The following is a 25,965-nucleotide window of genomic DNA, read 5'->3' as shown; positions in this document are numbered from 1 at the left end:
CGTGCTCGGTCCGGCCAGACGCGGCCGGGAGCGCGTGTGCTTCACTCCAGCCCTGTGTGTACGTGTGCGTCCCGACACGCGTGTATATGGAGCAAAACATACATGTGGGTTTATATGTGTGTATGTACATAGCGACGTATATACTGAGTGTGTGTGTGTGGGTCTGTGTGCGTGAATTATTTAAATCTAAGACTTGTACAAAAACGATTTGGCTAAATCTCAGTCTCAGAAGTGAAGCTTATCTACGTCTCTTCTGCCAGCTGTGAATGTCCATATGAGACCTGCTTTTTATGTGAGTTTAAATATATACTTTGTAAATAGAATCGTGTCTGTCTTCCCTTGTGGCCCTGGGATGAGGGGGGCGTGAGGCCCGGGGGTGCCCGGGCGCATCGCGGTGTGGGAGACGGGATCCCGCCGGGGCGGGTGGACTCTCCCCCGGCGCGGGCAGGCGGGCTGGAGCCGGCACCCGACGGGGCGGGGGGAGTCCGGGCCGGCCCCCGGGGGTCCCGCGGTGCCCGGACAGGGTGGCAGCGGGCACGGCGTGCGGCTCCGCTCCGAGGAACAGCCCCGGGGCCGCCGCTCCACCCTTCCGACGGGGCGGGCAGCGCGGCGGGGGTGCGGGCCGGGGTCCGGGGAGCAGCGGCCGCCCCTGCCCGGCGACTCCGGCTTTTGTATTCAAATCTGGCCCGGCCGCGCAGGAGGAGGGGAGCGGCGGGGCGGGGGGGTGTTGGTTTGGCTGTTTTTTTCTCTAAGCTGTGTCCTCATTAACCTCATTTCTCGGCTCCGCCGGGTGAAAGGCGCGGACCCCCGCATTATGGGAGCTGTCAGCGGCTGGGCGCGGAAAATGAGTGTCAAGGAGGAGCGGGAGAAAGGGCCGCACAATGGCGCCTTTCTCCCCCGGCCCTGCGGGGGGGCCCTTTCACACGGGCCGCGGCGGGGCCCCCGGCGGGGCGGGCGCGGAGGGAGGGGCTGGGGACGGCGGGACGGGGGGGAACCGGCTGGCGGAGCCCCTGGCCGCGGCCCGCAGGAGCCGACCGCCCTGTGCCGGGGCGGCTCCGCGCCCCGCGTGGCTCTGCCCCCTCCCGAGGGCAGCCCCGACGGCCGCTTGGCCCCGGCCCCGCCGCTGGCCGCGCAGCGCCCGCCCCCGGCCGGTCCGGCCCGAGCGCGGCCCCCGGGCGGGTCCCGGTCCCGCAGGTGGGGGCGGCCGGGCGGGTCCCCGGGCTGGGGCGGGGCTGAGCGGAGACACCTGGGCCCCCCCGAGCAGGCGCAGCTCCCGTCGCAGCGGAGGCCGCCAGACCGCGCCCGGTAGGAGCCGCGGGCTGGGGCGGGGGGGGGCTGCGCCGTGCCCGGGCCCTCGCGGGGCGGCGGTTGCTCGGCTCCGGTTCCCCTCAGGCTCCCCGGCCCCGTCGCGGGGCCCTGCTGCGGGGGGAGCGGTTTCGCAAGGCAGCGGCAGCACCCGGGGGTACGGGCCCAGGCGGTGCCCATGGCGGGGGGGGCGCTCCCGGAGCAGTGACCACACCAAGCTGGAAAGTTTAAAAAAATATTTATTGATATGCTAAAAAAGAGCAGTGGGGAAAAGTTATAGAAAAAACCCCGTCGATGTAGCCATGTCCTAGTGTTTTCCTGCAAATAAATTAACGGCAGCCTAGGGGCGGTGGGTCTACACTAGCGTTAGTGTCCAGAAGCACCAGGAAACGCAGCGAGGTGCTGGGGGGTGACGGAGGCCCAGGGGAGCGCTGGCCCCGCGGCCCTGGTGGGCTGGGCGCCTGTCCTGCTCAACAAAGCCCTTACCCTTTCCCAGGGTAATAACAGCTCCAACTTTTGTTCTCTGGAAATAAAAGCAAACAAACAGCTGTAGCTTAAAGCAATTATAAGTGTAGTACATGAACGATTTGGCTCTCTCTTTAATTAAAACATACAAATCAGACCAGTGACTGGCACAAGTTACAAGAACAATTGTTTGTTTTCACCCATCCCTCAATTTCTTTCAGTAAAAACCTCCTTTCTGGCTCCGGAGCCATTCACACCCAGATGAGAAACTCAAAACGATCTGGACCCCCTGAGCCATCCCCATCCCTCCACAAACTCCAGTTTTTTGGTACAAAATATATATATAAAAATAGACTAAGTTTCTAGGGAAGATGGCTGAATCGGCCACCTCTTCCAGTCCAATGGAAAACAACAAGTATGCTTAACCAGATTACGCCTGGAGAAAATATCCATTCAATATACAAATACTGCAGGACTTTCCACATCGGAAACCCCTTAGAAAATGACAAGTGACAAACCTCTAATTGGCTGTTTGACACATGCTGAACACCCCGACCCATAGCAGCAAACTTAAAATAAAAGGAAAAAGGTAGACCTTGAATGCTAATGGTACTGACTGGTAAACAGGGTCTGCAGCGGCTTTCAACCCCTGCTCGCTAAAGATTACAGTAAATCACATTATGTGCCTTTGAGAGGCAACTCCAACAGGGACCCTTCGCTCAGACACCCAGCGCTGCCGGGACAGCCAAGGTCCCGAAACACGACATCGGGAAGAGGCTGGGGAAGGAGCGCAGGAGGGGAGGAACGTCAGGAAAACTCCTGGATCATCGTCTTCATCATCCGTAGACCTTTGGGATTGAACCAGCTGGTGAGCAAAAGGCACAATAGCAATGGTGACCGCAGAGTCCTGCTGCTGGCGGGAGGGGACGCGCCTGGCAAGGCGGGTGATGGAGGGAAGGCTCTTGCTGTCGGGATCCGTGTTCCCCCAGGTACAAGCCCGGGCCCAGTGATTGCTCACCCAGCCGGGAGGCAGGAGCTCCGACGGGGGCTCTGGAGGGAGCGGCCATCTCAGAGCCAGCGTGCAGTGAGCACGGCCCCCGCTGTGGTGGAGCGTGGCCCCCGCCGCTGCAGCTCGTCTCCTGCACCCTCTGTGGATGCTTAATGTCCAGTCCCTCCTCAGAGCATCCTCAGGTGCTTTGCACCCCCCAGGGACACAAACATCCACATCCTGCCACTGAGCAAGAGCATCCCTGCCGGGCCGGCTCCCTCCCGGTGGGCATCTCTCCGCTGGCCTCGGCGCTGGGCTGGGCTCCGACAGCTGGGCGTCCTGCTGGGGACCAGGGCACCTCTCCCCACCGGTGTCACAGCTGTCCCCAGGACCCTGTGACCAACCCGCTTTGCATAGGCACAAACCTGTTGTGGGACCGGAGTCGCAGACGAGGCTGAGATGGGGACGGTCCGAAAGGCACATCATTGTCGTTCAGTTTGGATTTGCAAAGGCCAAGCGGCAAACATTTGGTGTGTGGGGGAGAGCACTACCCCTGTGCTCCCAGACTCCTCAGTTCTTCTCCCGAAACGCTCATATCGCCAGCACAAGCACACCCAGAAGAGACCATTCTGCTGACACAGGATAACGTTTCCTTGGACTGTTTGAAGCAACAGTGGCTCATTTGGCAAAGCTAAAACTAGAAGGCAAACACAGACGGTGACATTTTGGCATCTTGGAGCTCAATGGAATCTCTGTCCTTGGGAACCTCCTCCCCGGCCAGGGCTCCATCCACTCCTCGGGCAGAGCGATGCCCAGCGCTGGCCGGTGCTGCGCCCGGTGCTGCAGAGCCCTGCCCCAGGCTGCCCATGCTGTGACACGGTGACATTCAAGGCTGCCCGGGGGCACAGCTCCTGCGGTGACACGCCGCCTGCTCACCCGCACGCTGCCGGCCCGCGCAGGACGCCGTGTTCAGCTCCGTAACACGACAAACGCAAAGCCACGACCAACGGGATGGCTGGGGATTAAATCCAAGAGCTAAGGGAGCACAGGAGCCTGTCCCGGCAGAGGCTGCAGCCGCCGCTCGCGGAACCATCACCCATCCCTCGAAGAACTGGGCAGCACGTGCAGCCAGCGCTGGCTTCTTGTTTCCCCTGAGAACCGCGCTGCCCCCAGCCCACGGCAGCAGATGCAATGCAGTGGGCTGATGCATCGGGGGGGTCAGAAGTATCTGCACCCCCAGTTTGGTCCATTTATCTCCACATTCCTTTGTGTGATGACGCTGCGAGTGCCTTCGCCTGTGGCAAAGTGAGATTCCCACCGCGGTGCCAGGTCAGTCACCTGGCGAGGGTGACCGCGACACAGCGCCGTCCCCGCACAGAGCCAGCGGCCGCCGCGGAGCCGGGGGCGGGACAGCCCTCGGGCACCTCCTGACCGTGCAGCGAGGCCTCGCAGGCGCAGCTTCCCACCTCCTCCAGGAACCCAGTTCAGCATTCACAGAACCCCTGTGACCTCGAATACCACTGAACTCTGCCTGAACTGCTGCTGTCGCTTTGGCTTGTAAGAGTAACCCCTAGCAGGGAAAAAGGCGTCCGTCAAAGAGCCATTATTGGTTGCAATCACAAGCCAAAAGGAACCCACCGGCTGCTGCACAGGGCGGTGGGGTGAGGGTGAGCGGCTGCCGCGGGCCCTGCGGGGAGCGGCGGCACCGGGCCGGCCGGAGCCAGCCCGGGCAGCGAGGCGATGCCCACGGCCAGTCGCCTTTTGCTTTGAGAGAGGCACCTTTGCTGCCCATCTCATCGGTGGCACCCAGGCTTCAGTCTGCCCTAAACCCTCCTCAAAAAAAAGGATTTTGTCCTTAATAAAAAATGTAAACAATATTTCCCTATCAGCTGGAAACCACAACAGAAACGTCGTGGACTTCACCATCATTGGAAGTGACCTCGCCCAGGGGGGCGGCTGGGCGGAACGTACCCTGAAAAAACCCTGTTACAGTTGCCCCCCAGCAGCTCCCATGGGCTGGGAGCAGCAGCTGCCTCGTTTGGATTGATTTGCAATTCCCTACGGCGAATCGGTGGCTCAGACAGATTCACAGGGAGCCCAGGGGGAAGAAAAGGATCTCCTCCTCCTCCTCTCCCGGCCATCAGCCTGGCTCGTCGCAGCTCCGCACCCTCTCCCTGCTGCCGGAGAGCCGCACACTGTGATCTGCCATTTCAAGCTGTAAAGCAAAGAAATCCGTGTACAGTGAAGCCTGGCTCAAAACTTGCCAGCCCGGCAGTGCCGATGCCCCTGCTCCCCGAGAACGGCAGCGGCCGCCTCTGCTCGGGGCGCCGCTCCGGGGGACGATGGAGAGAAGCTGGGACGGATCCATCGACCCACTGGCAGTTCAGAGCAGGTTTCACCACGTCTTTCTCGAGCATCTCTGGACACAAGTCCCAGCAGGTCTCGTGTGTTCACTTTTAGAAAGAAAAACCTGATGGAGGAGCTGGGCAAAGCTGAGGGAGAGGCTGAAGGACCCTCTCCCTCCTCTCACGTTTCTGGGCTCAGTATTGCCGTAGGTTGAAAAACCCGACGCTGGTGGGGGACTCCTTGACCGTCACGGTGATCAGGTTAGCGGTGACATCGGTGACAAAGACGTGCTCGATCAGGCTGCGGGTGGGTTTCCAGTCCTGGCTGGTCTGGATAGAGACAGACATGTTCTGCCCCACGCCAGGGAAGGATGCGGAATCCTGGTCCGAATCCGAGCTGCTCTCTTCGCCTGTGCTCACTTCAGAAAGCGCGGCGGGCTTGCGGTTCTCCGCAGCCGCGTGCCCCTCCTGCGTGCCGGCCGCGCCGCTCTTGGCCGAGTCCCTGTCGCCTGCCCGCAGCGCCGGCTTCTCGCTCTTGCCGCCGTCCCCCCCCAGCCCCGCGCCGGCGCTGGCAGCATTCAGCCCGGCACCCGCCGCGCCACCCTTTGTGCCGGCGGCACCACCGCTTGCTGCTGTGCCGCTGCCGGAGCCTTTGGACAGGGCGCTGCAAAGGTGACGGGGGAGGCCGCTCCCGCCAGCCGCGCTCAGCCCATTTTTGACGCTCTGCAGGTTTAGAGCTTGGAGGTTCAGCTCCTGGCTGGAGGCTGCCTGGCTGCCGGCCCCGGACGAGCTCGCCGGCATCTTGCTGCCGTTGTGCAGCGTTTGGCCTCCTGCAGCAAACCCCGATTTCTGGTCCCCCCCAGCGCTGCTGCTGGGAGCCTTGGCAGTTTTGGGTCCCTGCACGCTCGGCCCAAACTCCCCAGATCCTTTCTGGTTCCTCATTTTTAAGTCCAGCCCTAAGCCGCTCTTACTGGCTGCCTGCGACTTCAGTGCCAGCCTGCCCAGGGGGGAGGTCTCTGCCGAGTTCTGGCTTTGGGACATCCTGTTCATGTAGTGCACGATGGAGCTCTGCCAGCTGATGGCGCGGGTCGGGCTCGCGGAGCCGCTCTTCATCATGTTGGGCAGGTTTTCTGCAGCCGAACCCCCCGAGCTGAGCCCGGCCAAGGCCCCTGGCGGGTCCTTCAGCCCGGCCGTGCCCGAGCCCTGGGCGCTGTGCTGGGGCTGCAGCTTCCCCAGCAGTTTGGCGCTGCCGCCCGCCTCCTTCCGAGACGTTTTCAGCACCTTTGTCAGGTTCACGGTCCTTCGAGCCGCTTTCTGCTCCGGGGGAAGAGGTTTCCGCCCACGCTTCTTCCTGGAGGTGTCTTTCATTTCGGGCTTTGCCACCAGGATCTGAGCTTTCTTCTGCGGTACCGGGTGAGTCTCTCTGCCGCGGGGACCTCTCTTAGCGTCCAGGTCACTCTCATCCTCTTCATCAGAGGAGGAGGAAGAGGAGGATGTGGAGGAAGAGGAGCTACTTGACTTAGTTTTTGCGGGCATCTCTGGTTCCTGCCAAGCAAGAGAGAGAGACAGGAAAAGAGTTAACACAAATTACCAAAGAAGTTGCCTGGCCGGGTGCCTCAGACACACACAGGCTCCCCCATGTGTGCTGATCCGCCAGAAAATGAGTGAGGGAGCGAACAGCACAAAACTGACCAGGCTTAAATATCAGGCAGGACCCTCGGGCCAGGAAACTCTTCAGTCCCTTCCACACCACCAGAGTGATGAAGAGACGTCCTCCTCATCCACCCACCCACCACCGCAGCCTTCAGAGCCCCTCGCGCGGGGTCTGCGGGCGTCACCGTGTCCTCAGCACCCGCCGGAGCCCGAGCATCCGCCGCGCCCTGTGCCGGTGCCTTCCAAAGCCCGAGCCCCCTCAGCTCCGTCGTGGCCGTGGATTTCCACCTCCACCGGGACTCACCACGTGTTTCCTGGGCCTGCCCCTGGGTCGCTTCCCCCTCTTCCGATTCTGCGCTTCTTTTTCGTGTTCCCTGAGAAAACAAGGATTAAGTCACGGGTGGTGACAGCAGAGCATCCCTGCTTGCTACGCTAACATCCCCACAGCAAGAAGCTCCCAGCGGTCAGCGATGGACCTCAGAGCGTTACTCATCCCAAGTCCGTGGCTCTCCCAGTTCATGGTGAGGTTTGCAGTCTCTCTGGTACAGCAGGATCAGGCAAACAGACGTGCCGGTCCCTGCCAGGCCTCGCCTCCCCCGGGCGCTGGCGGCGCGGAGCTTCCCCGCGCTCTCAGGGCAGCGGCGCAGCCACCGGGCGCAGGAGAAGCGAACGCGCTCCTGGAAACTCTGCGAGTTCTCTCCTTCGCGGGGCTCATTTCATCTGCCCCGCATCTCCTGGCCCAAACGCGGTGGCCCGGGCTGACGGCCACGCAAAGCCCGAGGCGACTGTACGGGGAATGCTTTCAGGTCACTATACTAGTTTTGTAATTCTCCGTTTAAAAAGGACGGTGTTAAGCTGTAATACATCTGGCTAATTAAACGCCGTGCTGTCTGCACTAACCACCAGATTCCATTCTTGAAAAAACAGATCCAGAAATGAGTTACAATTAAATCCTACCATAAACTTTAATTATTTTCATTAATATGGAGCCAAAATATTTGGCAGTGCTGTGCTTACCCTCGCCAGCTGGCTACTTTTTTACCTCCATGCGTGATCCCTGGTGTATAATAGCTGCAGAACAATTGCTGTTCTCAGCTCAGCTCCGGGCAGCAGACCCGGCCCTGACACAGGACACCATCTTCTCCCACCCGTTACCTCCTCACGTTCTCTGAGCTGTGCCCTCCAGAAATACAGTTCGATGCCTTCCCAGCCCACTGTTCCCGCTGTCTCCCCACCTGGGTGTGCAGTCACCCCCAAGCACAGCGCAGGCCCCGGCGGCTCAATGGGGAGCGAGAGCCAAAGGTGTGTGCCAGGCGCTGCCGTGCTCCCCTTGTACAGCCAGCACGAAACCACATTGTGCACCGGGGCCAGAGCGTCGTCGTGTTTGCCCAGCCCAGGGAGAGTCGTCCTAGGTGGACGGGAGCTGTAATGTCAGGAGATGAACAAAAGGGCTGTGCCACAAAAGGCACGGTGAGCTTCAGCCTGTTGTTTCCACAACTTCCACCACACGCGCAGCCAATTAGAACTGAATTGACTTTATCGTTTGCTTAGAAATGTTTATAGTTTGCTCACTTCTTTTGGAAAGCGAGGAGGAGTCTTGGATCAAGGATGTTCTCCTCGGGCTCCCAGCTGTTATGCCTGCAACAGAAGACACGGACTGGGCGAGAGCAGGGGGGCTGGCGCTCCCCCCGCCCCGTTACCGGCCCGGCACCGGGGAGTTCATCCGAGGACAAACGGGACCTTGGTGTCCCCCGGCCCGAGCAGCCGGTGCCGCGGGGACCAGGACGCGCGCTCACCGGGGGCGAGCGGGGGAGAAGGGGCCGGGGATGCAGATCGCGGGGGGGCGGCCACGCCGCGCGGGGCGAGGGGAGCCCCGCACATCCGGGGGAGCTCCGGTTCCGGCGGGGGGCGCGGGGCCGGCGCCTCCTCACCGCGGGGAGCTCCGGGGCCGGCCCGGCCGGTGGGGCTGGAGCGGAGCCCCACGCGGCGGCGGGGAGGGCCGGGCCGCGGCCGCGCTTATTTGTAAACAAAAGGAGCGGCGCGACCCGAACAAAAGCGGCCGGGCGGGCGATATCCCCGCGCTCCGCGCCGCTCCGCGCACCGCTCCGCACCGCGCAGCCCCGCTCACTTGGAGGACCAGCCTCGCCACTTGACCAGGTACTCCAGCTTGCCCTGCGGAGAGAGACGGGGAGAGGCGCGTTAGCGGCGGGGCGCGGCGGGGGGAGCGCGGCGGGGGGCGGCGGGTCCCACCTTGCGGAGCCGCTTGCTGAGGATGCACTCGGCGGCGAAGACCTGCTCTCCCACGCTGCTCAGCTCCTCCATGGCCCCGGCCCCGCGCACACGCACACACAAGGGGAGCCCCCGGGCGCGCCCCCGCCGCCGGCCGCGCGCGCCCCCGCCCCCCCATCCCTGCGCGCCCCCCGGCACAATGCGGCGTGCGCGCCCCCGGCGGGAGGCGGGGGGGGCGAAGCTGGCAGGAGGAGGAGGGGGACTCCCCAAATTCCCCGCTGGCCAATGGGGAGCGGAGGGCGGGCCGTGCCGGCGGGGGGGTGGGGGGAGGCATTGTCTGTGCGCGACCCCTCCCCTTCCTGCCCGCGCGGGGGGCGGCCGCTGCCCGGCCGGAGCGGGGACAATGGGGACGGCCCGGCCCGGCGCTTTGTTCCCCTGGCGCGGGGCGGCCCGGGCAGCGCGGGGGGACTCGCTGCCTGCACGGACATGGGCTTCGCTGTCCCCTGCTCGGACACCCGAGGTCCCTCCCGAGGGACAGGACAGCGGCGGGGGGGTGCAGCCTGGGGCCGGGGGCGCAGCCCCCGCCGGTCCCTGCTGGGCTGGAGCAGACGGGAGCGGGACGGGTTTGGTCCTGAAATAGTCGATTAAAATGGAATAAAGCGTATTTCCTCGGAGGGTGGTGGTTCCGTTCATAACCATCTCGCGGTGGCGGCTCCGAGCCAGGTACAGCCCGGCCCGCCAAGCGTTCCCCGCCGCCGAGCCCCGGTCCCGGCCCAGTCCCGGTCCCGGCCGCGCTGCAGCGCCGCACGCCAACGGGGCGTGAAGGCGGCGTGAGGAGCTACTACAGCGCGGTTGTGCGCGGTGGGCGTGGAGCAGTGAAATATGGTGCTTTACAGGGATGGAAGAAGATGAGTCAGCACCTCAGGGAGTTCAGAGCCGCGGGCCCGGAGCCTGCGATTAACCGTGCGGGAGCCGGAGGGAACTGAATTTCCGTAGCCGGGGAGCCCGCGGGGACGGAGCGGGACCTGGAGCGGTGATGGGGCGTCCTGCGCGGGGCTTCACGCAAACCCCCGGCAGTGCTGTCTCTGGTAAGCGATGCTGGATTTAGAAAAGCGTTTTGAGCTCCAGGGTTCGTGTCGGGCCGTTCCCGCTGCCGGCGGCAACATCGCTGCCGGGGAGCCCCTGCATGATGGACGGGGAAAATAGCTGCTTCGTTAACTGAGCGGGGCCGAGCTGGGGACTCCAGGACAGTGGATGTGCCTGGGGTGCTGGGTCAATACTGGGTAATTGTCTTAGGTCGAGCGCTGTCACATTTTTTGTTTTCATTTTACAATTGCTGTGCTGGTTTGCTGGCTGGGAGAACTGTTAGAAGCATTTTTTTAACCGAAGGTGACACAGAAATGCAACCCAGCACTGCACTTTTTCTGTCTGGAGTTAATTTACCTTTTGCCAGCTCTACTCTTTGTGTGCAGCACATCTTACATTTTAGTAAAAAAACCCCGTGTGACTTTCCATCCCCGCACGCGTGAGCCGTGTGCGTGCACAATACGGCGCTCACGGCGGTGTGTGTGCGGCTCAGGCGACCGGCTGTGCCGAGCAGGGCACAGCACGCGGGGCTCGCCCAGCTCTCGGCATCGGGATCACCGGAGCTGAGGGACGAACGCTGCTGGGAAATGAGCCCTGATTTGGGTAATGACGGGTGGGCTCCTCTCCCTGCCGCCCCCCGGTGCTTCCTGAGCCCCCTGTGGTGATGCAGCAATAGAATAGCTGTTCTCTCCCTTCCCGGAGCAAAGAAGAAAAGGCTGGTGTGAGCAGAGGTGCTCTGCTCGCTGCGCCTGCGGGAGGCCGGGGGTAGGAAGCGGGAGCAGCCCTCGGCATTCGGGTCTCTTTGGGGACTGAATGTGTGCAGCGTTTGGGAGGCTGGTGCCTGGCGTGGTGCTGCCCGGCGGCTCCGTCCCTGCCCGGCGGCTCCGTCCTCGCGCAGCCCCAGGCCGTTCGGTTCAGCAATAACCCACATTTTGTTAATGCTGAGCGGCCTCAGCGCTGCTCTCGCCTCCCCCTCGCCGGGGAGCTGAGTCCCCTTTGCCTGTCAGGAGGAAAAAGGCTGCGCTACTTTGTGGACTGGAAATCTCCTTCATTTCCCCAGGGGTTTACTGGGTTTACTGGGAACCCGGCAGCGCCCGAGCTGCACTGGGCTCTGTGCTTTCCTGCAGTTCTCCCAGTTTGCAGGTGCGGGTTATCTTGCACGGTCCAAAAGCCGCGTGCGATGGCCGGGGCAGGGCGGGTGTTTCCTGGCAGCGCAAAGCCCCCCGAGCCCTGGCTGTCGTCCGTTCCGCGCCGGCAGCTTTCTCACGTTGGTCGCAGGTTTCCCATTATTTGAGATCTTTAATGGAGCCCTGCGGTTAAATGAAAAAATCTCACTTTTTCTCAGTAAAGAAAAAGGAAGAGAACAAATCACTCAAAGCATTAAAAGAGCCTAAACTAGTGGCTTTGAAGATTTGCAAAAACAGGAAGCGAATAAAAAAATCCTACTTTTGTTTATATGTTAAAATCTTGGTTTTATGTTGCGATTGAGATCTTCTGCTCTTGGGCTCAGCAATAGCTTGCTGGAATCATAGCTGTCTGCCCTTCCCAGCGCCAGGAGTGCCACAGCACTGCCCATCTTTCTCTCTGGCGTTTTGTGATGTTTTAGTGATGAAAAACAATTGTCCGCGAGTGCCTTTCGCCCCTACCTGCCTGCCTGCAGCTCCCCGGGCGAGCAGGGGAGTGACGGGTCCTGCACAGCGGGACGTGGCCGGAGGGGACGGTCCCAGTGACGGTGTTTCATGGCATTGCTGGCCAGAGCTGCGGCAGAGGCGCCCGGGCTCTGGCTGGGCACGGCTCCCGGGGCGGCGCAGGAGATGCCCGCCTGCTGCCGCCAAAGCTGCAGCTCCACCCGCCAGTGCCTTTGGGCCGAATTCAGGGCTCTCCATCCCTGTCAGAGACTTTGTCTTCCCAGAGAAACTTGGGCACACGCTGTAAATAGCTTGGCCGCCACACTCCCCAGCTCCCGCCGAGCTAGGTGACAGCACAGCAAATAAACTCAGCAGTTGCTGAGAAAACCTTTGGCATCTTAAAAATGAGACTGACGCTCTTGAACTAATCTGCTGCCATATAATTTTGTAGCTCTTCCCAAGTGAGCCAGACATCCCAGGAATGCCGCGTATCCTGCGTTATGTCGGTGGCGGGGGCGTTGTCATGCCGGGGTGGAGGTTTGCTGCTGGAGGAAGGTGTTCACCCGAGACCAGACCTTCCTACCGAAATCCGCGGTGCTGCTGGCGGGTCGGGGATGGAGCGGCACGCGGGCAGGGCTGCAGGGCGAGCGTGGAGGGTCGGGGATGGAGCGGCACGCGGGCAGGGCTGCAGGGCAAGCGTGGAGGGTCAGGGATGGAGCGGCACGCGGGCAGGGCTGCAGGGCGAGCGTGGAGGGTCAGGGATGGAGCGGCACGCGGGCAGGGCTGCAGGGCGAGCGTGGAGGGTCGGGGATGGAGCGGCACACGGGCAGGGCTGCAGGGCAAGCGTGGAGGGTCAGGGATGGAGCAGCACACGGGCAGGGCTGCAGGGCGAGCGTGGAGGGTCAGGGATGGAGCGGCACACGGGCAGGGTGAGCTTGGCAGGACCAGGCATCAGCCACCAGCCAGAGCCTGTCCGGTCAGGCTTTGCTCCCGCTGTGAGGGACCCGTCCGTTCCCCAGGGGCCCGCAGAGCAAAGACCCGGCTGGGGAGGTGCAGGGTGGGGGTCAGGGCTGTAGCTGCTTCCGTGCAACACTTGACCTTGCACTTTGTGCCTGTACCCGTCTGGAAGAAGGAGCATTGGCAGGGGTGCCCCGTGCTTCCCTCCGGTGCTGCAGACTTGGGACTTTTCTGGGTCGGGGTTAATAGCGACGGGGTTTTCTGAGGGGGTGCCAAGTGCACCTAATATTCCTGACTTCGAAGATGAAGCTGGGGCCAGCCCGGTGAGCGGCTGGGCCGTGGTGGCCATGTTTGTTGTGGGCAAACGGGGGTTGTTTTCCCAAGGCATCAGCCAATTGAAGCACAGAGATCTGCATACCATTTGGGCACCGCAGGCGGGTGCAGCCGGCTATGGAGCTGTGCAGCCGGCTATGGAGCTGTGCAGCCGGCTATGGGCTATGGAGCTGTGCAGCCGGCTATGGAGCTGTGCAGCCGGCTATGGGCTATGGAGCCGTGCAGCCGGCTATGGAGCCGTGCAGCCGGCTATGGAGCCGTGCAGCTGGCTATGGAGCTGTGCAGCCTGCAGGGCGGGATGAGCAGCGAGCGCGTCGTGCCCGGGCTCTGTGGCCGTGTGCGGGAATTGTGGGGGTGCGTGCCACCCCTGGACCAGGCGTTTCAAGAGGCAGCAGTTTTCCTCCAAACTGTGTGTATGCCATAAATAAATACATGTGTGTATGTTTGTTGTTACGTTACCATCTTGGAGCAGCGGGGACCCCTGGGTGGCAAGCATCTTTCTAGTGCAGGAAAAAGAAAGGGAAGCAAATGGGGTGGAAATGCATAGCAAATTGGGATGCAATACACAGCAGGGCTCTCCCTGCTGTGTGACCCCCAGCCCCGGGGAGGGGGCCAGTGGAGAATGAATGACTTGGGCATGGGAAGATGCGGCACTTGGAGGAGCAGGGACCTTGGTTGCGCATCAGGCAGCACCTGTGTCCACCAGCACAAACCAGTGCCCGGTTTGCTGGCAAGGCTGGGCAGGGCTTTGTCTGTTGGGTCAATGTTTGCTGGAAATGTGGTGTGGTCAAAGTGTACGAGGTGTGAGATGCAAAGGGAGGGGCTGGAACGTGCCAGGTTTGAGTGTTTTCTGGATTGCAGGGTTTGCCCAGGGAGAGGCTGGCTGGGACTGTTCCTGGGCTGGGGAGCAGGGGCTCGGCGGCCGGGGGGGCTGTCACTGCCCTGCGTGTCTGGGAGGCGAAACCCCTGCACCCCACGGGGGAAAGGATCGGCCTGGGACTTTGGAGCACTTGTTCCAGGGCTGTGTTGTCAGAGGGGAGGAAAGGGCTGGAAGATTTAATTGTGTGACATGTGTCTCCAGGTCATCACTCAGAGCAGCCCTGCGTGTCCTGGTGCTGCAGCGGGCGCTGCATGCTGGGCACCCCGGGCTCAGCGGTGCAGAGATGGGCTGCGCCGGCCCTGGCTTGTGCTGCTGGGAGCTCCAGCTTTGTATCATTATTACCGAGGAGCGCTGAGGTCATTCCTGCCCCTGGGAGCCGCCGCGGCCCGTCACGCCGAGACTGGCAGCAGTTCATTGCCGCGGGGCAGCTGCCGGAGCTGGGCGAGTGGCCGGTAACTCCGGGCACCGCGGGTTTAACGGCCCCGAGATGCTCGGGACAGGGTTTTCCCAGGAGCCGCCCCCGCCCCGCCGGTGCCCGGCTCTCCCGGGGCGGTGAGCGCGGCTCGGGAGCCCCCGCCCGCCGGCTGCCGGTACTGCAGCGGGACACCGGCCGCAGCGGCGGAGCGGAGCCGGTACTGCCGGTACTGCAGCGGGACACCGGCCGCAGCGGCGGAGCGGAGCCGGTACTGCCGGTACCGCAGCGGGACACCGGCCGCAGCGGCGGAGCGGAGCCGGTACTGCCGGTACTGCAGCGGGACACCGGCCGCAGCGGCGGAGCGGAGCCGGTACTGCAGCGGGACACCCCCCGCAGCGGCGGAGCGGAGCCGGTACTGCCGGTACTGCAGCGGGACACCGGCCGCAGCGGCGGAGTGGAGCCGGTACTGCCAGTACCATGGTGGGACACCCCCCGCAGCGGCGGAGCGGAGCCGGTACTGCCGGTACCGCGGCGGGACACCGGCTGCAGCGGCGGAGCGGAGCCGGTACTGCCAGTACCGTGGCGGGACACTGGCCACAGCGGCGGAGCGGAGCCGGTACTGCCGGTACCGCGGCGGGACACCGGCCGCAGTGGCAGAGCGGAGCCAGCAGCCAGGGCTGGAGCAGGAGCAAAGGAACAGGTTCGGCGGATGTGCTGGGCTGTAATCGCAGTTGGACTGAAGAAGTGCTGTGTTCAAGGCTATCTTCTTTTCTTTCCCCAAGTCCGAGTGCAAACAGCTGCTCCAGGATACGTCTAATGGCAAACTGGGTGATGTCGGGGCACTGGAAATCTTCTGGGCAGGGGTATGGTCAGGTTCCCTGTTCAGCCAGAACAGTATCTGCCTCATGGGAGACTTTTCTGACAGCCGTGTCTCACTGAACCACCGCGTGTTGAATCAGGAGCTCCATTCCTGTTCATGGCTGAGGCAAAAATCAGCTAGTAGGAAAGGGTTCATGTCAGGAGGTTGATCACTATGAACTCCATGTTGTCTGCATAGATCTGGGATCCAGGCTGGGCCTGGCCCTGCGAGCGCCCTGCTCCGTACCTGCCGCAGCCGCCGGCCGGCACCCCGAGGGCCCGGCGCGGGGCACGCCGCGTCCGGCAGCGCCGGGTCCGCGCCCTGCGGGCTCTGAGTGCCGGCATCCCCGGGCACCCGCCTCACAACCCAGCTGGCGGTTGCTGTCTGTAAAATGGGCACGGTTGTGCTGACCTGTGCGGAAAGCCCCAAGGTCGCCAGCAAGATCGTTGGGAAAGTTGCTATGCGCTATTATTATTAATATTATTTTAAATAACATTTGCAGTGCTGGTCCACGTGCTCCCCTTTTGGAGCCTCGCCGTTGTTTGCTGCCGGGCTGTTTGCGCCGTGTGCTGCCAGCCTGACCCCCACCCCCAGCACTGTTTCAAGCCAAACATTTTCTTCCTGTTTTTCCAAGTGGAGCGTGGGTCTCTTGTTTCATCTGGTTGGGTGATGCTGGGAAGGCAGCGTGAGCAAGTCTCTATGGCAACAGATGTTTATCGAGCCCCTGAGTTGAGGCACAGGGTTGGGGAGAGGCACTTCAGCCTCTGGGATGGGGTCCGGGCAGCTGCCGCGCTGCCGTCCCGCTGGACGGACGGGACCAGGGCTGCGGGACGGGTGTCCTGCTCCCTCCTCAAGCTCCAGCCTCACCGAGAGGTCCTGGCTGCTCCTTTCTTTTCTTACGGGAGCCTCCTGGCACACTCAGAACTTTGATTGCTTTTAATTGCTTTAGGTGCTCATTGGGTATTAACTGCCCCTGGTCCAAACCGAGTTGTTCTGTCTGGAGCAGATGGGGCAGTTGGGGTAACCTTGTCAGGCTGTACGTGGGTGCCAGCTTCCCCAGCGGTGCATCCCAGTGTGCACCCCAAAACTGGGGAGAGGCATCTCCTTCTGGGACTCGGTCATTCTGGAGGAACGTGGATCAGCAATCTGGGGAGGTTTTGGGAACTCTGTACAATTCTCTGAGAGCAGGGCTTGTTGTCTTCATGAGACACGTCCTTCCTCATCTCTATACACCTCTGGTAGAGCTGCCTGGAACTCAGAGGCTGCCAAGACAGGAAAGCACAGCACTGCTGTTACTCATTTCACGTATGTGCAGCCTGTGGATATCGGCTGGGGGTGTGCAGTACTGCAAGGGCCAGGAAATCAGATTGGGAACTACTTGTCTTGGTGGGTCTCCAGGCAAATATGCACAGTGAAGGCAGACAGCAAACTTACATCCTATTTGTCTTGCAGCCACACACAGGTACACACAGAGCTGCAAGGGACGAGGCTTCCCCCCCCATGATGCTCACACATCTGCTCTCCAGCGCAGACCTGGCCACACGGGCTGGGAGCAGAGGGGGCGGGCAGCGGCAGGGAGGGGCTGGGGGAGGCCCAGCCCTTCTTTCCAGCCCCACAAACCCTGGGTAGTGTCAGTGCTGACCCGGGTAGTAAAAATCCACGGTCCCTCTGCTGGAGGTGCAAAGGGCAGAACCTGGAGGGGCCAAGAACAAACATGTCCAGGCATGTGCCTGCCTGGGCAAGGGCACTTGCAGGCGCTTTTCTGGGTGTCCTTAGGGCCGGTTACCTGTGCGGGGGTTAGTGTAGTCCTCCCCAGCGTCCCAGAGCAAGAGCAATTCCCAGCATCACCGGCAGCTTGTTGGCGGGAGAGACAGGAGCGCTTGACCCTGCAAAGCCGAGAGGAGGAGTTCAGCCTCGTGTGGTGCCCAGGTGAGCGGCCGCCCCGTCCCGCACGCTGTGACGCGGGGGAGCTTGTGCGGGGGATCTGGCACCCACTCTGCTCCCCCCGGGATGGCGCTTCACTGGCCTCAGCATCCCCTGCCGCCGCCCGTCAGGGCTGTGAGTGGCTTTGCTGTGGTGTCAGGGACATTTAGACACCTTTAAGGTGACACCGGCCCGGTGGCCGCGGGCCGAGCCCGGGGAGCTGCAAGCTGCAGCGGGCAGCGATGGGGCCGGCGGGGCCGGGGACACGGACGGGGCCGGGGACACGGACGGGGCCGGGGACACGGACGGGGCCGGGGACACGGAGCCGCCGCTCGGTGGCGGGAGTGGTGGCGGGCGGCGGCCGCCAGGTGTCGCTGTTCCCGCGGGAATCCCGGCGGGGCGGTCCCGCTCCCGCTCCCGGTGCCGGTGCCGGTGCCCGCACTGACGCAGCATGGGTGTGACGGCGAGCAGGGAGCCGTCGTGCGGCTCGGGCGCGATGTCCAGCAGCCGGCACAGCAGCGCGTAGACGTGGACGCTGTCGAAGGGCCCCAGCAGCAGCCCCTGCGCGAAGGCGGGTCCCACGGCGCGGAAGATGGTTTTCATGTTCATGGCCTCGTTGTCAAAACCGTGCTCCCCCTTGTTGAACTGCACCTTGTACCGCTGCAGGGAGAGAGGGGTGAGTGCCCGAGCCCCTCCGCCCCCCAGCACGGCCCGGGTCCCAGAGCAGCAGCTCTATGGGCCGCATCCACCCCTCCTGTGCGTGGCTTTCGTGTGCCACGTTCTGCAGCCACAGGGTTTAATGGTCTGTTTGGTTTCTTCGAGTTTTTGAAGTTGATCTAATAATGTTAAACTTTGTGGAAGCTGGAGGGTGCTGCCCAGACACAGCTTGCAAGCAATTACACCTTGCAAGCTCCCCCTTAAATGTCAGCGCATCCAGAGCTGGCTGTACTGAGGAGCTTCACTGGGGAAGCTGCCTGCGGGCCTTGGCTTGGGCTTTCCCTGAATGCCAGGCCAGGAGAGGATCCTGCAACTGGGATTCCGTGTTTGTTCAAGTCTTGTTCCAAGACTTCTGGACCCTTTTTTGTCCGAACTGCAAAGGCTTTACACAAAGAGCTGGAATTCCCATTCATTTGTTGGGAGACCAAGGCGTGAAGCCAGGCAGGTACTGGGGTGCCATGAGCAGGGCAGGAGGAGAGAGGCAGATCCCCAAAAGCCAGTGCAATATGTCTGTGCGTACATCTTACCCCATGGATCACATATCCTGGATCGCTGTACAACACGAGCGGGGTGATCCGGGAATGGTTGGCGTAGTGAAATCTCCTCGGAAAGTCGTCTTTCTTGTACACGTGTAGGTTTGGGTGGGCGTCTTTCAGGACTGAGTACACATGCTCTAGTTTTCCTTCTTTTGGCAACAGCAGTCCGTTTGGTCCGTAATCTAAGAGTTCAAACTCGATGTCTTGGAACGTGAAGTTCTCTACTGTTTGGATGTGAATCTCGTTGGTCTTTATGACCGTGTCCATGCCGTGGTCAGACGTGATGATGAGGTTGAGGTTTGGCTCCAGGCCGCTCTCCCGGATGCGCTGCCTCAGGTAACCGATGGTTCTGTCCACCTGCTCGACCATGGCTTTTCTCTGCGTGGATTCAGGGCCGTACTTGTGTCCCGCCGAGTCCGGCTCACCAAAGTAGAGCGCGATGAAGTCGAGGTTGTTCACCGTGAACCATTCCATGGTGGTGTCAATGTTCTCTCTCCAGTTGGTTTCATTGCTGTAGTTGAACGAGGGTGGCTCCACCAACTTCATATTCACCTCTTCCCCTTGATATTTTGCTTTTCCTCCAGGGAAATAGATAGAGCCTGTCTTTAAACCCTGTCAGTGAAGACACTGCGTAAACTCACCTGCACTTGCTCTGCAGCATCTCTCCATCTGTCACTGCAACCACATACTAATGCGGTTAGTTCATTCAACCCCCTAATGTCTACCTCTAATGAGGTTTTTCTTGCTCGTTGCCAATTAAAAGTGATTAATTGAAAGCACTGCCCTTCCCAGAACTCCTGCACTTTGATTTTCTCACTGTGTTAGTAACACTAACTATAACTTTGGAAACTGTGACCCATTTGTAGCTTGTATGGACCCGCTGGCTCTTGACCATCAAGACATTAGGGTGCGTTTTACTTCATGTTCTCACCCTGAAGTCAATGGGACCAGTTTGGCAGGTAAACACAGGCAAAGGTGCGTGTGTTGGGCCAGGTCTCAGGTCCTGTCTCAGGGCTCCTGGGGAAGCCTGGCTGCCGTGCGGGCGGGGGGGGCAGCAGCCCCGTCACACCGCCCGAGGGGCCCGGCGGGGGCTGCGGAGATGGGCTTTGTGCCCTGGAGCGCATGGAGCCCCTGGGCGCATGGTGCTCCCTGAGGAGCCGGCTGAGGCTTCTTTAAACAGGAAAAGGATAACCAGTTTTATTAATGTCTTAATAAAGCTGAAATGTGTCTATTATTTTTTGCTATTTTTAATAGAATTATCATAATTATTCCTGCCGCTGTCTGGGGATTTAATTTTTTTGCTGGTCTAATTAGGTTGCATTTGCAGTGAGGATGTTAGCTCATGGCCACTAGAGATCGTGGCTTGCCTGTGGCTTTTCCACCACGGCAGCAGCAGGAGCCGCGTGTGCGGGGCCGTGGGGCAGCAGGGCTGTGGGGCAGGGGGGCCGTGGGGCAGGGGGGCCGTGGGGCAGGGGGGCCGTGGGGCAGCGGGGCCGTGGGGGTGTGGGGCCGTGGGGCAGCGGGGCCGTGGGGGTGTGGGGCCGTGGGGCAGGGGGGTCGTGGGGCAGGGGGGACATGGGGGTGTGGGGCCGTGGGGCAGTGGGGCCATGGGGGTGTGGGGCCGTGGGGCAGTAGGGCCATGGGGGTGTGGGGCCGTGGGGCAGCGGGGCCGTGGGGCAGGGGGGCCGTGGGGTTGTGGGGCCGTGGGGCAGGGGGGCCGCACTCGCCTGTCTCTGCGCGGTGATCCAGATGGGCAGGCTGCCGTTGTCCCACCAGCTGTCGATGCCCTGCGTGGTGTGGTAGGGCAGCTTCACCCCCGTGCTGGTGTTGAACCACATGTTGTGGATCACCCCGTGGTTCTCCAGGTATCTCCCTGTCCGAGAGGGGTGGGGGTGAGCCCGGCTGTGGCTGGGGGCTCTCGCCCTGCGCTGGGCGATGCTCTGGGTGAGTGGGAGCTTGTGCCCCGCGCACCCCATCCCAGCTCTCCCTTTGCCTCTGTTTGCCTCCTTCCTCCCCCTGCCTGCTACAAGGGGGCTCCCAGGGCAGGGAATGGGGTGCTGGGGGGGTGTCTGCTCCTCCCACGGGGTGTTGGTCCCGTGCCGGGACACCCTTGCCCTGGATGTGCCGGTGCCGCCTGCAAGCGCTCCCGCCTCTCCGGCACAGGCAGTTTCACCGTTATCCCACGTTCTCTGTTTTTCTTTCTCTGTTGTTCACAACTGGTGAGGCCAATGTGCAGCAGGAATTCCCATTAGGAACTAAAGACTTGCACTTTGTACTGTTACATTTCATGCTATCTTTATTATTCTGGTCCTGAAGACCACCCAGTTACTTCTGCACGATATCCCTGTCCTCTCCTGTATCGACAACACCTCCCTGCCTCTTCCCATCAGCACATTTCATTAGCATGTTCTACGTTTTTATGCCAAGGTTATCGAAAATCTTAAGTGAGATTGGCTCCCCCATGGATTCCTCAGGCGTTCCCCTGTTGCCGTCCCTCCAGCCTGATGTCCGCGCTCAGCACCGCCCGCTCTCCTCTTCCCTGCAGCCCGTTGCTTCCCCACCTTAGACATTCTGTACTAATCTTCATCTTCTCCATCTTAACTAACGATTTCCCGTGTGGTGCTGTATCAAATACATTACTGAAGCCCAGAAAGATTAAATCTAGTGCATCTCCCTTGTCTAGAAAATCATTTATCTTATCGAAGGAGGCTATCGGGTTGGCCTGGTGCTATTTACCGTTGATAAATACAAGTTCAGTTCTATCACTTTCTGCAGCTATCGCCTGGTTTCTGCTCTAGAGCTTCGCGTGCAGCCGAGCTGGTGGCCGCTTTGCTTGGGGTCACCGCCGGTGCCCAAGCGTGGCATTGCCGTCCCCAGGCTGCGGCCGGGCTGGCGGCGGCGGACTCACCGGTCAGCAGCGTGAAGTGGCACGGGCTGGTGATGGTGATGAAGGCGGGAGTCATGTACTGCGCCTTCACCCCCTCCGCGGCCATCGCGTCCAGGTGCGGGGTGTCCACGTCCTGGTCGTAGTCCCACCGAAAGCCATCGAAGGACACCAGGAGGACTTTGCTGCGGCTGGATCGCTGCTGCACGGGGGCTCCTCCTGCTAAAGAGAGGGCAGCACACAGGAGCCCCAGTGAAGTGAACATCGTTGTGCCCTTGAACTGGAATAGCCCAGACATCCAGAGAGCTCACGTTAATACATGTGGGATGGGACTAAGTTCGGCTCTTATCTAATCTCGAAGTTGCTGATCAGGCCTGTGGCTTCAGCCAGCACTTCATATCAGAATGAGCCCCTCTGGTTTTTGTCTATCTGGGATAGATTAGCTTAGATGTCTTTCTGGGTCAAACACCAGATCTGCCTCCTCCATCAGCGGCGTCGGGTGCTATTTCGGTCCTCGCGGATGGGAAGAATTGCTCATGTGGCAGGAGCCCGTGTGAAACCTGGGAGCAGGGGCTTGGGCGCTTGGTTTGCAGGCTGTGGAACCGAGCCCAGCCCGCTCTGAGCCCCCCCTGCCCCCCCCCCGCCCCCCACCGGGGGCCGCTCCGCTGGGTCCCGTCTGTCCCGGCCAGGAGTGCCGTGTGCCCCCAGAGCGGTGGCGCAGGAGCTGCCGCCCGGGCAGCCCCGGCACTGCGGTTCGCTCCAGGAACTGCTCGTTATCAGTGTTTGCTGCCCTGGGTCTGATATCGTCCTTCCTGCAAGGGCAGAGGGGCCTGCCAGGCACCGAGGGTTTAAAGGGCTCATATAATAAAGATGTTATCGCTTACCAAGCTCAGGAAAGTCCTAAATATTCAGTATGTTGTTCTGAGGTGGGTCAATAAGTCTTTGTGCCATTGCTAACAGCACAGGGGAAGGTCCCGATAAGTTATCGTGTTTGTCGGCTCCACTGAGAGAAAAGATGCTGGGGAGGTGGAAATGCTGCTCTAATCTCAGAGGAGCACTTAATAACAGGAGTGTCTCAAGGCACATTTTGATATTTGGTATCTGAGGAGCACGAGGCACAGATAAAGAACGTCACCTTTGGCCACCCTGCCTGGGGACACTGTCGATCTCCGGCTAAAAAGGCTGATGCGGTTGATTTTGCACCCGTGGCAACCCAGGCACTTGTCCGATGAGCAGATGTGACCAGGTGTCCATGGCTGCTCCGGGGCTACTGTGTCCCTGCTCAGCACCCTCCGGATCACGGGCCCCTTACTGGCCGGGCTGATCCTGCGTCCTCGGAAGCATCGTGACAACGTGCAACGAGCTGCGCTCTGGTGGCACAACTTGTCAGTCCCAGCACCTGCTTGGGGAAGAGGGTCCCTGCAAAGGTGTATTGGGCTGAGTCTGTCCTTCCACCAGTTAACTCAGAGATGACAGATAAAGGGGCTAGAAAATAGAAATAATGAGCACAGAGAAGTCCCCTGCCATGGAGCAGCCCTGTTTGTCTGAAACATGGCACGCAGGGGCAAAGCCTGTTTCCAGCCTTTGCAAAAAACGAGGTGCTGAGCACCCCTTGGGTGGAACTGTGGGTCCCCACAGGGGGTGGATGCGTGTGGGCAGCCCCAGAGATCTATGCTGGGGGAGCAGTTTGGTCAGGCAGGCAGGGCCGGCTGGTTTTCCCTCTTTATTTTTTATTTTTAAAAGGTAAATCAAATCACAAATTTCTCAGGGGTGCCGCTTGAATTTCAGTGAGGAATGTCACGCTTTGTCCCACATGAAGGTCCACTTGGCTCTGCAGGGCACGTGTCCACGGCTCCGTTACCGACTGGCACAGCTGGGGCTGCTCCCAGCAATGAGATTGCTGAGCCGGGCTCCACAGGTGAGGCTGCTTGGCTGAGGGAGGGGCTGGGGACCCTTTATAAAAGCCCTCCATGGGCCTCAGGGCCCTTTGGTGCTGCCCTGAGCACAGCAGGAGGACGTGCTGGGGTGTGTAGGGATGGTGGAACCCTGTCCGGAGCGTCTGTGCAGAGGTGGGATGTGCAGGTACGGCAGAGCCCCGGCTGGAGCGCCTGTGCAGAGGTGGGATGTGCAGGGATGGTAGAGCCCTGGCCGGAGTGTCTGTGCAGGGGTGGGATGTGCAGGGATGGTAGAGCCCTGGCTGGAGCGCCTGTGCAAAGGTGGGATGTGCAGGGATGGTAGAGCCCCGGCTGGAGCGCCTGTGCAGAGGTGGGATGTGCAGGGATGGTAGAGCCCTGGCCGGAGTGTCTGTGCAGGGGTGGGATGTGCGTGGGGTCTCTGGGCAAGGCTGTGCAGTGGGGAGAGCCCCCTCCCGGGCGCTTGCGGGGGGCGGGGTTGCTGGAAGCAGTGTGCTTGTGCAGAGCATGGAGCACCCTCCATGCTGGAGCTGGGGGAAAGCCGGTGGGTGTTTGTGTTTCGCTGGCCTGGCTGGGGCAGCTCTGCTCCGTGCACCAGCTGCGCTGCGCTGTGGTTGAGGTGTTGTGTGTGCCGCCTGTTGGAAAGAGGGTGAGGGAAGGGAAAAGGAGAGAGAGAAAGTGGCCAAGAGGGCGAGGAGAGAATTGAACAAAGCAGCTGGACGTGCCCTGGTTTGCTCTTTAGGTGAAGCCTGTGTCCTTCATCCATGCAGCCGCAGCGTGAATGTGTGCAGAGCTGCTCTTGGCTCCCAGTGTGAGCGCCTGAGGAGCAGGGGCTGAGCAGCTCCCTGGTGTCACTGAGTACCGAGTGCCAGGACCTTGTGGTTACACTTGTAATGCTGTCCTGGTGAGCAAAGCCAGGAGGATCCGTGCAGCTGGGTGGGGCTGGAGTGACTGGGAGGGGAGGCACCTGGAGCTACTGAGGGGTGGTTGGAGATGTGGGGTCTGTGGAAGCTGCTGGGGACTGGATACACCTGGGAGGGTTGGGTGGAGCTGATGGGGGTCAAGCAGACCCTGTTCTGCAGCTCTCAGGGCAGACACCTCCTTTTGCTCGCTCCCACTGCCATCTAGGGACAGTCACTGCTGTCTGGAGGTGTGGAAGCTCCTTTATCCCAGGCATGGCCAGGGAACCTGGGTGCAGGTGAAGAAGTGCTGGCAATGGCCTCCAAGTTGGGAGCAGAGCAGCAGGACAGTGCGCTGGGTGAAATCAAGAGCCAGGAGCAGCCCGGCCTTGGCCTGGGCCCCAAGGCAGATGGCGGGAGGAAGGTGCTCCAGCCAAGCAGCTCGGGGAGGCTGGGGAAGCAGCACGGAGCTTGGACAAGAGGCTTTGGTTGCTGCAGGGAGCTCCTCAGGTGAGAACTGGATGTCTGTGCTGGGAGGCAGGAGGAGGCCGTGAACCTGCTCCCTCGGTGCTCCCGCATCCCAGGCTGCGGGAAGCCGGTGTGGGGGCTGTGGCGTCACCGCAGGTGTGACTGCGGACCCGTGTGCCAGCGGGTTCCCGCGACCCGGGGGGACCTCGGCACCGCCGCCCGCGCCGGGCCGGGCCGCCAGGCGGCGCTGCGCAGCCTGTCCCGCGGGTGCGGGGCCGGGACCGGGACAGGAGCGTGTCCTGCCCAGCCCCCGGGGACAGGTCCAGCGCTGTGTCCTGTGCTCCAGGAGCCGCCCCCTGGGATGACCCCCCTGGGACGGCCCTCGGGGACAGCTGCTTTTCACCCCTGCACAGGCACACATGGAAACTGCCTGGAGCACAACCGCAGGCTCTAATGCTCTTGAGATGTTGTCCCTGCAGCCCCGCCACGCAGGAGTCCCTGCGCTGCTCGCTGTGGGCTCAGGTCAGGCTCTGGCTGCCAGGTCTCAGCAAGCGCAGGCAGGGACAGGACAGGGTGACAGCCTCGGGAAATGAGCAGGGAGCTGCAGCTCAGTGCTGGGGTCGGGCGAGGTGTTTGGAGCCCAGGGCAGGAGCACGGCGGGGTCTGGGCGCCGGGGCTGAGTCAGCGGCGGCACTGTCAGCCGGACCCGGCCGTGGTGCCCACTCGCTGCCTGGGGCTGCCTGCCTTCCGAGTGCTAAATTTGCTCATGGATTGAAAATCAAGACTCTCTCCTGAGGAAGCCCCGTGTGTGGTGACTCAGCCGGCACCACCCGGACGGGCTCCAAGTGTGCTGGGTCGAGGGGGCGCTGGGGGATCTCAAGGTTGGGGCCTGGGCAAGCCCTGTCTCGGCAGCAGCTCTGCTTACCAGGGCTGGGGCAGCACCTCCTTGGGAGGGTGACCTCTTTGCCATCCAGTTGCACCTCTCCGATGGGACAGCCCTTGGGGAGCAATGCAGCACCGTGCTCGAGGGACAGAGGGACAAGAGCAGGGAGGAAATGGCTCAGCAGCCTGGCCCTCCCTGAGCAGTGAGTGAGGCTTCGCCTGTCTCTTCTGCTCCAGGTGAGCTGCTCAGGATGCCCGTAGCCCCCCCTGCACCTCATGGGCAGGACCAACACCTGAAGTTCCCTGCAGCCTTCGGTCCCCAGGAGAAAGGCCCATGGCTAAAGCTGTTGCTCTCCACAGCCAAGCGATGGCCCTGGGTGATGGTGAGGTGCATTAGTCCCTTCTCTTCCCTGCCAGCAGTGGTCATTCCATCTCACACCCTTGTCACTCTTGCTGGGTACCCAGGTCTGGTTCAGAGTCTGTGCTTTGCGGGGCTCAGCACCAGGCTTTTCGGCAGGCCGCGGCCTGGGCTCTAGTTCTGCTCCCTGCTGAGCCCCGAGCAGTGGAGCAGGGCGAGCGCTGGCTCTGCTCTCCAGCTGG

General features: G+C 61.6%; 2 protein-coding genes across 2 annotated transcripts; both read right to left on the bottom strand.

The window, feature by feature from the left end:
* Positions 1 to 1,577: 1,577 nt before the first annotated feature.
* Positions 1,578 to 9,083, bottom strand: CBX2 (chromobox 2). The gene is made up of 5 exons (XM_082067176.1): positions 9,007 to 9,083; positions 8,885 to 8,928; positions 8,329 to 8,394; positions 7,061 to 7,130; positions 1,578 to 6,648 (listed from the first exon to the last, which is right to left on the bottom strand). The coding sequence occupies exons 1-5, from the start codon at positions 9,076 to 9,078 to the stop codon at positions 5,299 to 5,301; spliced, it is 1,602 nt and encodes a 533-aa protein (XP_081923302.1). The 5' UTR covers positions 9,079 to 9,083; the 3' UTR covers positions 1,578 to 5,298.
* A 7,857-nt stretch (positions 9,084 to 16,940) lies between these two features.
* ENPP7 (ectonucleotide pyrophosphatase/phosphodiesterase 7) lies at positions 16,941 to 21,468 on the bottom strand (the record flags this gene model as incomplete). The annotated part of the gene is made up of 5 exons (XM_082067321.1): positions 16,941 to 17,029; positions 17,513 to 17,726; positions 18,311 to 18,931; positions 20,047 to 20,192; positions 21,228 to 21,468. 5 exons carry the CDS (start codon positions 21,466 to 21,468, stop codon positions 16,941 to 16,943), a joined length of 1,311 nt encoding a protein of 436 aa, XP_081923447.1.
* Positions 21,469 to 25,965: the final 4,497 nt, after the last annotated feature.

This window comes from Streptopelia decaocto (assembly GCF_964273445.1).
Source record: "Streptopelia decaocto genome assembly, chromosome: 16".
NCBI lineage: Eukaryota > Metazoa > Chordata > Aves > Columbiformes > Columbidae > Streptopelia > Streptopelia decaocto.
The sequence above is the reverse complement of the archived record's forward strand: the minus strand, read 5'-3'. Positions and strand labels throughout refer to the sequence as shown.